Here is a 12,690-nt window from a genome sequence, read left to right as displayed (position 1 = left end):
ACTGCATCTCTGCATATCCAAGAAGTAGCTCTGTATTTCTTTTTGGGAATTGCACTGTCCCCTTTCCATCCCTCACATGCTTATTTTTGCACTTGAGCTCTCTCAGTAGCACATTTAAATGGGACTGTTTATTTTTATGCCTACTCCTTTTCCCACTTAGGGAAATGGACCACTCTTGTGCTCTAGGAAGGCTGCCTCTGAAAATATCTCAGCACTCTTCCAAGGAGCAGCTTTATCATCCAAGGAAGTCTCTCATAAGATCCCTCCGAAGAGTTCCCTGATCAACTTGAGCAATATGTACTATGCAGTCCAAATTCATTCATTAGATGATATTTATGGGAAAGTAGATACTAAAAAGACAAAATATTTTACATGAATTAATAAAATTCAAAGCACAGAGCAAATATTTACCCACATTTAAGTCTTAAGCTCCATATTATCTGATAAATCACTATGCAATCAAATCAGAATGAAACAGAAGTCATCTTAAAAAACCACATGCCAAAGGCTTCCAAGTTCTAAGGAGCTGCACAAAGTAGTACAAAACAGAAAATACACATAAAAATATAACTTCATGTGGACTTCTGTCCTTTCCTCATGAGCTATTCGACTTCAGTCGAATCACTTTAGATGAATAAGAAATGTCAGTACAAAATAATAAATCAAAGCAATTTTGTTGAGTGACATACCTTAGCCCAGCAGTCATACATTACTGGTAGACATAGTAGGATATTAATCATTTAAAGCACGTTGACATTAATAAATTATTTTCCAAAAATTTGAATCCAATTAAAAGACAAACATGATGAGGTAAAAAAAAAAAAAAAAAATCATGATTTTTTTTTCCCCCTAAAGTTCCTTTTATTAAAATACAGAAAGAAACCTTTGTCTTCAAATGATAAAGCTTTTCAGCAGGACACAATACACAAATTCAGAACTTCTGTTAAACAGTGCTCTCTTGTGGTTCTGTGCATCAACGAAAGAGTAAATCATTGTATAAAGAAAGTCACAGTTTGAAATTTCTTGTCTCTGAGTAACACAAAATTAATCCCTCAGACTTGTATTTCATTTAGTGCTACATTTTATTTTTCTAGCATGCTAATAACCTCATTTATTAAATACCACCTTTAGATACTGCTTTCAAAGCAAAGTATGAAATTAAAAAAAAATTATAATGACAATTTCAGTCTTCATCTTTAATTGGAATTCACAATTGACAATATGTGCAATACCAGGATAATACTTAATGCCTCAATTCTCCCAAATTCTGCTGGTAGACATTCTGCATTGCATGGGATATATAGATTACTTAAATATGTAGCCCACATCTCAGAGCTTCATTTAAATACATCCCTATTTGATTAAAATAAAACCTTACTTTAACTTGCTGGGAACACAGGAATGTTAAGACTACTTCCCAAGATTTCCACCTTTTTCTAGTAATGTCATGTAAAGAACAAACTACTCTTTATCACATGCAACTAAAACATTAAAAATGACTGGAAATATCAAACATCAATTACTAGCTATAATAAAGTGAGACAATGTTCTCACATTTAAATATATAAAATATTCACCAAAAAGAACAAAAGTGTGCTCACTATACCAACTTATATAAGAAGTTGGTTTTGCCTTTTCAAAATACAGCAGCTACTTTGGACACAGGATATAAAGTTTAAAAGGAACACATCTTTCGATTTCTGTAGTTATATTCAAACTAAATTTTTAAAAGCAAGTACTACACTTCTATTTCCCATTTATTTCAAGCCTTAGCAGATATTAACAGGGTTATCAGGATTATTATGTCTAAACTTCTTGATTTAGGAGAAGTGAACCAAATGTAACCAACCTGTTCATTCCTATCAAAGTTGTTAGATTTCACAATATCAGCTGCCGGTCTGACCTGGGCTTGGGCAAGCTCCTGAGGAGCACTCTGAGAATTTGGCATAGGCGGTAAAGGAGCTCTCCGTTTCTTCGGCATTTCAGATGGCAGAGTGTTTGAATCATACTGCTTGCTAACAGTGTTAGATCTCATGATAAATGTTGGCCTTGGCTTGCTCATCAATGGAGTTGCTGGGGCACTGGCAGCCTTGGGGTGTAGGGGGAAGAAAAAAAAAATCCAGGTTACTTAACACTCTCTGGAAAACAATCAACAGTACTGATTGCTCAATATGAATACGTTTCTACAAGTTTCGCTTATACAAAGTTAGATCTCACTTGTTCTCTTTTCTTCTTGCTTCGTTGAAAAAAGCTGAAAAATCCTTTGTTTTCTTTCTCTTTCAGAACATCTAAGTTTTCAGATTGGTAGGAGTCTAAAATAGAAAACAATTGTTCTAGATGTTATTTATTGCACAGATTATTTCTCCTGCATTCTTACTATTTCACTGTCTGTCATAAGCCTCCTGGAAGGATATACAAAACTCACCATAAATCACGTATATTAATAGTTTTTCTAAATGCTGCAAAATGAACAGGTTTCCTACCATCCATGTTCTTCCCATCTTTCTCAGAACTTGGAATAGATGAGTTTCAGGTGCTACTAATACCCCCAGCACTTAATCTAGCCCACCCCACTTGTCATTTGTTGTGGTTCATATCACAAAGGCTGTAAAAGGGAAAAAGAGCATCAGAGTCTCCAGCTCTCAATTCCTAACAGCTTAAATTCATGGCAAAGTGTGAAGTGAGACAAGTCAAGCACAAGCCTGCACATGGTATGACTATGGAGAAAGATCACTGAAACACCTGATCGGTGCTGAAGACGTAACTGCATGGCAGTCACAGTAAAGACAGTCAAGTCCATTCTGGTATCTTGCAGAATTTATCCTCCTTACATAGTCTTATTCATGCAGATGGTTTGTAAATCCAAAGGTTGTCTCTTTTTAATTTTTACTAGATTTGACTTTCTTAAAGAAATCCCACTGAGTGCAAATGCAATAAGCAACAAAAATCAGCAAGGCCACTGCGGGCTCTCGGTACAAGTATCAATATAAACGTGACTGTAGATTTAATCAATCAATCTAGGGTAAAACCATACAGAAATACTTCATATATAGCTGGGTATATCCACTTCTGTATTATCTTTTTAAATATGTATTTATGACAGGACAGAGATAATTACTCATGTCACAATTAAGCGGATGGTAATGTCACTAAAGTGCTACAGTTTCACCGCCTATTGCAGTAAATCGTACCTTGCAAAGATGGTAAATTTAAATCAACTGGTGATGTGGCTACAGAAAGACAAAAAGAAAGACAGAAAATGTGAATTTGAATGAAGGATGCAGTTATAAGTTACAAACACAGAAAGCCAAGCTGAATCTTCAATGTTAGGAAGAAGTAACTGGGTATTTTCCTGAAGTAAAAGGATGTGTATCTTTACTACCTAATGCTATATGCTATTTAAGAACTTGAGCCTAAAGACATGCAACACAGGCTGGAATCTTGTAACTAAGGAGAGAGCATCCACTTATATTTCTGAAGGAAGGGGGAAATCTAGTACATAGAATACTTTGCTCTCTAAGTTATGTATTGTCAGGCAGTCCAAACTTGGAAAACAAAGAGGAATGTATAATTAAAATATAATCTGAATAAAATAAGATTTTAATTTAAATTCTGTTAAGTAAAGGTACACCTCACCATTTACTTTCATAAAGGAAGCTGAAAATTCAGAGCTTTGAAGCTGTCTGCAAAACTATAATGTTGAACTACATTGTGTCAAGAGAACTGAAGTACATCTAAATTTCCTAGCGGGGCACTGCCTTGTAGAAAGTGTATATGCCCTTGAATTCTCCCCTAAGGATTTTTGGCTGTGGATTTAAATGAAGCACACACCATACTATGCAAAAGGTAGGTCTGCCAGTCTGTAGCTGAAAGCAGTAGCCAGACAACAAAAAAGACAACGCACTATAGGCACATGTAGTCCAAGTAGCATGTTTAGGCAAGTAAAAATATGTTGTTTTCCAGTGAAGAAGAGAAAGATATTTCATTTTTGTTTTCCCAATGGGAAAAGGACATGTTTTCCAAATCTGTCATTCTCCTGTTGTTCAAGATAACTGGCCTTTGGGAAGTAATTGCGAGAACTCTTGAAACTGTAACCACCAAACAATAAGGTTACCATATTTAGGTAGAAGGGGGGAAAAGACACAAACAAAAAACTCAACAAAAAGCCCCAAGTTTTAGAGCAGAAAGAAAAAGCAGCAAACAGAACAGTGGTCAAGAACAGGAGTGAGCCAATATTACTGCATTCTATATTGAGGAAAAATTACGTGTGAGAAATGTCTGAAACAGAACAAACCACAGTGTATAGAATTTTTAATCACAGTACAATAAACCCTTAATGAAAAAGACAGGCTTACAGCTAAAGTTAAAACCAGGCAGAGGAATGTCTGTATAAATATAGGGAAGTTAGTTCATAGTGCCCCTGTTGGGCCACAATTAAGAGAATTATTATTCCTTCACAATCTATAAAAGTAGCAAACAGCACTCAAAAATATATATAAACACTATCAGAACACTCTAACACTTTTTAAATTTTAAATAATTTTAAAACAAAACTAAATTTCTCTAATGTTTCTGTTCTTTTCAGCTCATCATCATTCTACGTCTTTTCTATGAGCCAAGGGAAATACAGTGGTGTTGGTCTTTTCGGGGAAGGGCTGGGGGAAGGAAAGGAAGGGGTTGCTCTAAGTAATGATTTGTACTTAGCCACTTTTGCTGGTATCTAACACTTTGTTAGAAAATAAAATCTTTATATAGCACTTCTCAAACACAAGTACAGGTAAACTTGTCCCAGTTTCAATTTTGTGGAAGATTGATGAAATACATACTAAATTGCCAGAAATTTATTTCTTCATATGTAAAAAACCCCAACGAAACGTATACATTATTGAAATACTAAATAATTATCTTTTCTATAATGGTAATCTACAAAAGTTATCTTACCTTGACTGATATCCATGGCATATAATTCTCTTAGTCCAAGGTCATTAAGAGATTTTGTCACATCAAGGGGTTCTTGAGACTGGTAATTCTTCAACAGCAGAGTGTGTGAAGGATCAAACTCACATTTAGTACAGATAATTGGTATGAGTTCTTGAAGGGGTGAATGCGGACTAACTCTTACTACTGTCTTCTGTGTCTTCTTGTAGTTTATCACTACCCTTACTGTTTGCTAAAGAGAAGAAAATTCCAATAAATACCAGCACAATTCTGAAGCAACCGGCATTTTCATAACAGCCTTATAGTAATCACAGGACTTCCCCTTAGGGCCAACTTCAGCAATGTTATAGATTCAGAAACATTACAAGAGAAACCAGGAACTATTTTGTGATTCCCTTCTACTCAAGAAAACAGTCTACTCCTCCTTTAGCATCTGCCGTTTGCCAGTCCAGCAGGGTACATGCCTGGAGCGAGATGCCCTACCAGGTTACATTAGGTAGCTGTAGAAGTCAGCCAACAAGCCATGAATGCACGTGCACACGCGTAGGAGGAAGGTAAAGGGCAGTGGAAGAGCTCTCCTGGCCTTGTGTAAATGCTTTAGAAAAATTAAAAAACAGTGTTGTTCTATACAGCAGAAGGACAAAGGCAGAAGGGAAGATTTAGGCAACACCCAGAAGTTGCTTTAGTACTTCTAAAAGCTCCTGCCTTCTTAAGGGTATATAAAAAAAAGTTGAGGAACAACAAAAAAAGTACCATATGTATTAAAGGAAAATGAACATATAATCAGAAGGGCATATAAATCACAGCATGACAGATGGTACGAGTTACTGATTTTCAGTTTGTGGAAGGCTGTATTCAGCCACACTTCATCTGCAGAATTTGTCAAAAGGACAGTAAGGCGTGGAATTTCAAATAATATTGTAACATTCCCTTCTTTCGGCAGCAAAGATGTTTGCTGCAACAAACTGAGATATATTTTACCTAAGAAGTTATCAAGAACACGTAGCCAAGCATTTCACAGGGGTGCATGGTAAGAGGATGACAGACAACAGGAATAGCCGAAACAAGAGCCTGAGCTACCAGCTAAACTTGTTGAATACAACAGTGATTCTAATTTCTCAACACGCTTTAATTTTAGTTCTCACCTCTGGTATAACTGGAGCAGGTTTCTTCTTATCCATTTGTTTTGGCTTTACAATCACCTTTTCCACTTCAAGCATTCCTATTGGTGTGTTGGGTTTGAATTTAATCTGACTATTTTCTGCTGATACCAACTCTATAGTATAATTTGATGGATTTAAATGATACTGTGCACAGAGAAAGATCAGCAAGTCCATCATGGGCTTCCTGTAAAAGACAAATGGAACTGTCACAACAGATGACAATTAAGCAGGCTATAACAAAACGTGCTGCTAAACATTTAACCCAAGTCATCCTTTCCCTTCCATGAATAAGTAATTACTGCCAGGCACCACCTTTAAATGTCTTCAACATTAAGAAAAAAAAAAAAAAGCCCCCAAAAACACCACTAAAAAGAATATGAAACCAGCTTGCACAAAAGTATGCCAAGTGCTGGAGCAAAGGGGGAAATTTTTGCTTGTGTCAAGTAATGCTTTTCCTTAGGTCAGCAGGGAGATGTGGATTAGCCACCTCATTTGACATTCAATGCCAACTGTAGCAGTGGTGATAAATGCCCTGCTATTCATTAAGAACAGTTTCCTTCCAAAGCTTGAAATTTTTATATGCAGTCTGAGGTTACAAGGGACTTTATTTTCAGAAATTCTGAGCATGAGCCATTTGCAGGAAGCAGGAGAAATTAAGTTAGAAGAAGTCACCTTTTAAGCAGGTCTTGCATTAGGGATTCCAAAATGAGAGCCGAGTGTTTAATACAGACGGAGGGAAACAGGCTAAATGACAATATAGTAGTTGAATGCCATTTCTTGAGAAGCTCTGTGTGATGCAACAGATGTCCTTTTCACAATGAAGTATGGCAAACTGAATTTTTCATAAGTAGTCACTAACTGTATGTCCTTGTTCTCTCAGTGCTCAATGAAGAATATGCAGAACAGCATATTAAGATAGGCTGAACATTCCCAGTTGCTACTGGAATAGATTTATTAAAGCTGTACTTTAACCAGAAGTGTCATAGAAGTTTAAATAGACCAAAGGTAAGGAGAGTATCCTAACTTTGCATGTTACAGCAACTGAATAAGGTTACACTACTATCAGGTCACTGGAACTGGTCATTCCTCAGTAATTTTTAGAGTTGGGTAATCATCTGTAAGGAGCATTTCATTTTGACACCCTCTGCATCTCTCAGTTACAGCTACAAACAGAGAAATCTATCACCAGCTCTGTCTCACAAGCACAATATGAAAGTAATTTAAAAGTCTGTGCAGCAATCGAATGCTATGTTGAAAAGAACACTGAAGTGTCTAAGAGAAAATTAGTACAGGGTTTGGCTGGTATGGCTTTATCAGAAATCTTAAATTCTAGAGGTAATCTCATACCAGATGCAAGTATTCTGGTAGCATAGCCAAATGTGAAAATAATAGCTTCTACAAAGAGCCATCAAACTAAGCAGAATTCTAGATAATATAAAGATGGTGAATACATTTATTAAGTAGGAAGTTAAAATAGACTTTTCCTATGATACGGTTCTGTAAAAAGAATTAAGAATGACCCAATGTTAGAAATTACTGTGAACATTGTTTTTCCCCCCCTTTAATTAGCCCTAGAATATCATTCCTGGTTTCATTTGGTCTGAAGACAGCAAACTCTCTTCTGATTTCTAGAAGCAGGGCTGGACTCTCTGGTGCACATGCTGCACTTCCAGAAGATGGAAACAGTGTGAAAGCTGACAGATACAGTTACTGCAGACCTGGTATGGTTTTTTTCCCCCAGAGGAAAGTTTCTGCGTGCTTAAGTGCAGGAGAATACTTGCTTCAGGAGATAAAGGCAGGAGGAACGATAAAATGAAAAAATATGCAGAAATGATGCTCCAAAGTGTCAGAAAGCAGCTATTGGATGGTCTGAAGAGGTATAGAAGAATGTAATATACTCCCATGCCTTCATCTAGATGACATACATCAGACTCAGGAATACCATGAGAAATGCACTCAGCACTGCAGAAAAATAACTCTACCTCCCTTTTCACAAAGCTAAACCAGAGAGTTTATTGCAATTATTCTCTTGTATATATCACAACCTGCTCTGGTTAGAACTACCGTATTTCTTATACTTCTAACCCATAATAGAACAAGTACATCCATCTCACCCTAGTGAGAAGAGAGTTGCAAATGCAAATCATGTCATTTCCCCATTTCACTGGGGGCAGGGCAGGGGAGGGGAGGATGGAACCACAGGAGACAACAGACACTACTGCTGTAGGGACCTTTCTGGTTATCAGCCTATCCAATAAGTTACCCATTACTTTTTTCCTGGTACATTTTTATACACTGACTGGCTTTAAAAGCTGCCCTTCCTCTGAACTTCAGTTGTTGGAGAAGGGTAAGAACACCGAAGATGACCAGGATGAGAATTCACAAGCAAAGTTCGCAAAAAGACGTCCTGTGGAAGTGCACCACGGTGACAGGAGCAAGCCCTCATGTTAACCAGAGTCACAGGAAGTGACAGAATGGTGAGAAACGTAGCTGCTCACAAACAATAGACAGGTACGTGCCAATTAGCACATGAAAACAGTGATTCAGTGCAAATTCGCTTTCCATTGGTACTTCCAGAAATGTCCTGCTTGACTGGAAGATGCTAGACCTTAAGTCCCCTCCTCCACTGGAAACCAAGACACCTTCAACAACTGCTTCAGACAGATATTCCTACAGTGATAAAAAAAGTAATTTTTTTTGTAATCACATCCTCCAAAATGTGTAAAACTATTGTTTACTAAAGCCTTCAAGGATTGCAGTTAGAGGAACACATATCACAGTAAATTTAACAGCTTCCATAAATAATATTTAGTAAAACTCCAAGAAGTGGCCATCAGCTGTCTCAGAGTACATCACCTGCTTGTCCTCCTTTACCTAATGTCTGTAAAACCTTTATTTGCAATTTATTTAACTTCTTTACGTTACTTAGTTTTCTGGAAATCTCTGATCATTAATTTATTTACATATACCTGCACGCCTTCACCTCTCATCTGTTTTCCTCAGGTTATCCCTACCTGACTAAATAACAATAAAAAGTGGCTAATAGCAGCCTCTCATTACATCACATAACTGATAGTTAAACGATGACCTTCACGAGGGCTAGAAAGTTGCCGCTTTAAAAAAAAAAAAAAAACAAACAAACACGGTTGAGGTTCTTATATGATCAAACTTTAGGAACAAGGTCTTCCCATCATGAGACTCACAGTAAGCACCACTGAACAAATAAAACTCTGTCAGTAACCACCAAAAGTATTGGGGGGAAAAAAAGGGGGGGGGGAAAAAAAGGGGGGGGAAAAAAAGGGGGGGGGAAAAAAGGGGGGGGGGAAAAAAGGGGGGGGGGAAAAAAGGGGGGGGAAAAAAGGGGGGGGGAAAAGGGGGGGGGGGAAAAAAGGGGGGGGGGAAAAAGGGGGGGGGGAAAAAGGGGGGGGGGAAAAGGGGGGGGGAAAAAAGGGGGGGAAAAAAAAGGGGGGGAAAAAAAGGGGGGGAAAAAAAGGGGGGGAAAACAAGGGGGGGGGGAAAAGGGGGGGGAAAAAGGGGGGGGGAAAAGGGGGGGGGAAAGGGGGGGGGAAAAGGGGGGGGGGAAAGGGGGGGGGAAAAGGGGGGGGAAAAGGGGGGGGAAAAGGGGGGGGGAAAAGGGGGGGGGAAAAGGGGGGGGAAAAGGGGGGGGAAAAAAGGGGGGGGGGAAAAAAAGGGGGGGGAAAAAGGGGGGGTGAAAAAAGGGGGGTGAAAAAGGTGGGGTGAAAAAAGGGGGGGGAAAAAGGGGGGGGAAAAGGGGGGGGAAAAAAGGGGGGAAAGGGGGGGGACAAGGGGGGGGGAAAAAGGGGGGGGAAAAAAAGGGGGGAAAGGGGGGGGAAGGGGGGGGAAAGGGGGGGGAAAGGGGGGGAAAGGGGGGGAAGGGGGGGGAAAGGGGGGAAAAGGGGGGGAAAAGGGGGGGAAAAGGGGGGGAAAAGGGGGGGGGGAAAGGGGGGGGAAAGGGGGGGGAAAGGGGGGGGGAAAAGGGGGGGGAAAAGGGGGGGAAAAGGGGGGGGAAAAGGGGGGGGAAAGGGGGGGAAAGGGGGGGAAAAAAGGGGGGGAAAAAAAGGGGGGGAAAAAAGGGGGGGAAAAAAAGGGGGGGAAAAAAGGGGGGGGAAAAAAAGGGGGGGAAAAAAAGGGGGACATACATACAGTTTGGCTTTCTATAGATCTGTGATTACTTAAGCCTATGACTCCATGGCCTTCCTTGCAAAAATATTTACTAATGCTATTCTCTAAAGAGAAAAGGACATTTGTTTTAATGGAGAACAACAAAAAAAAAAACCACCAAAAACCCCAAAATTTGTTACTAACAAACGTTAAGTACAATGGGTTTTGAAAAGTAGGGCAACACTACAAAGCTTGTTATTCACTAGCTAGCTATACGGAGTAAACCAAGTTTATTAAGAATACCCTAATGACTGAAAATACTCAAGAACGGATCAAATGGAGACTCACAAAGGACTCTAAGAAAACAAGTTCAGCAAAGCTAAGGTCTCTCTGAAAGGCATCTGGAACTGAAGCCCTAAACATGCTACCCTGCAAAACTATTTGTTTGACACACCATTTCCAAATAAAATGCATGTCACTATGATACTGGCCCTTGAAATCTCTAAGTTAATTTACTGATGCATACAACTGAAACTCATTATTCAATTTCAAGAAAACTTTCTCAAACTCTGCATTTCTTCTTTGTGGGAGAAGAAAAAACACACTTAAAATAATCAGGCTGCTAAATAAAATAGTTCAAGTTATTTTTTTTCTTCTTTGGCTTCAGAAAATTCTTCAGTCCTATGCTGTATTTAGAACCAGTGGAGAAGATTCAGAAACTTCACTCTGAAAAACATTCCAATAAAAAAAAAAAAAAAGCAGCCCAAACCACAAAAGCTTCATTTATTCCTTCCCCTGAACAGTGTACCTTCACTGCCTACCACTCATTGCTCTTACCATCTTTTTGGGGGTTTTGTTTGTTTGTTTGTTTTTAAATAGCTGTTTGCCTGGACCACCCCTGCAGGAACCCTAGTGATAAGAACGCGCAAATGCCACCATCTGATTCTGTACAGATGAACTGAATCACCGTCACCAACTACTACAAAATACAAATTGGCATCTAGGCTTAAATAAGAGAATCCACCCCTGCCTGAAGTTTCAGAACAAGGAATGAGCTATTTCAGTCCTCCTTCCTTTCCTCAGTCTCTCAGTTTTTTGCTTTAGTTGCCCATAAAACAACTCAAGGATCAAAAATTATTCTCTCTTGTGATCTTTTTCTCTAAAACCCCTTTTGGATTTCATTCTCATCCTCTTCTGCCTACTTCTACTCACTCATGATATTTATCTATACAACACCTTGCTTTGTTCTACATAGTTCTTGCTATCCACTATGCCCTTTGGTGAGCAAACCAACGCAGATTCATCTGAGAACAGTAGGGAAGTTTCTTCTAGTGGACTATGGCATTTGAGCACTTGGGTCTACAAACACAGTTTTGCTTTTCCTAGTATGAGACTTAAAAGGTATTCTCTCCTCGGGAGCTTTGAAACGGCTTATCTCTGATTATGAACAGGAAAGAGACAAATTAGCAATTTACCTGTTTAAGTAATTTCTAGAGGATCCTGCCTATTTGTCCACAAAATATGACTATCAAGACAGAGCAAAACTAGAATAAAAGGTAGTTTAGAGGAGGTTTCACAGTGGACTGCAGGTCCTGCACAGCATCTCCCCTCATTCTGAGTGAGCCCAACAGTGCTAACAGAGGTTCTTGTTTGTGAGAGAGCCATTTACGAAATCAATCACGTACAGTATCTTGATTGAAAAGAAAAAACAGTGACTGTGGGATAACAAAACTGATTGGGAAATATGTGTGCTTCCTGGTAAGCCTGTGAGGCCTGTCTTGAACACTGAGTAATTATACACAATGTAACTTGACCGAATGAAGATACATGCAACATTCCTTTCTGGCATTTTGTTCTGAGCAAAGCAAGACAGAGGGCACACGGTACTCACATGTGTGGACAAAGGGAGCAAAAAGAACAGACAGAAGTGCCTGACCGTGTACACACAGAGTCTCACCTTTAAGAAATTTTAAAAACAGAGGAAGGCATCGCATTTACAGACAGCAACATTCCTTGCTGTAAACACACTAGCAAGAACACCATAAAGCATCATAGTAGTCACCAATTATTTCAGAAAATTCCTTCTGAGGAATATAACCTCAGATGTAAGTTATCCTGAAAGGGGAGGCAGCAGGGGAAGAAATCCACAGAAGTTCATCCACGGCAGCTCTGGTGAACAAGCTGCTATTCGATGTCTAAGCAATGACCTCAGGAACTCTAGCAAATAACAAAGTGTGCAAACAGACTCGAGGCACGAAAGTCTCTATCTCTCATCAAGAAGTGAAGTAGGCTCAACTACAGATTTACATTACTTGGTTTAAATAAATAAATCCACTTGCTTGCTTTCCATAGCGAAGACGCTGGCAATACACTAACACAAGCACAATATACAAATAGTTTATTTCAGCTTAGGATGGCAACAAACTGGCATCCTAATTGCTCTGATCCATACAAGGCCTTGCATAGG

General features: G+C 39.1%; 1 protein-coding gene across 1 annotated transcript in view; it reads right to left on the bottom strand.

Moving 5' to 3' along the window:
* Window positions 1-12,690, bottom strand: part of COBLL1 (cordon-bleu WH2 repeat protein like 1) — a 99,535-nt gene that overhangs the window by 23,490 nt on the left and 63,355 nt on the right. The window contains exons 3-6 of the mRNA XM_068407726.1: window positions 6,084-6,285; window positions 4,942-5,170; window positions 2,218-2,312; window positions 1,850-2,089 (exon numbers count right to left, since the gene is read on the bottom strand). Coding sequence (XP_068263827.1) covers window positions 1,850-2,089; window positions 2,218-2,312; window positions 4,942-5,170; window positions 6,084-6,285 — 766 coding nt within the window. The remainder of the gene's footprint in view (window positions 1-1,849; window positions 2,090-2,217; window positions 2,313-4,941; window positions 5,171-6,083; window positions 6,286-12,690) is intronic.

The sequence above is a fragment of the Nyctibius grandis genome, chromosome 9, assembly GCF_013368605.1.
Source record: "Nyctibius grandis isolate bNycGra1 chromosome 9, bNycGra1.pri, whole genome shotgun sequence".
Taxonomy (NCBI): domain Eukaryota; kingdom Metazoa; phylum Chordata; class Aves; order Nyctibiiformes; family Nyctibiidae; genus Nyctibius; species Nyctibius grandis.
This window is presented reverse-complemented; position numbering and strand designations above follow the sequence as displayed.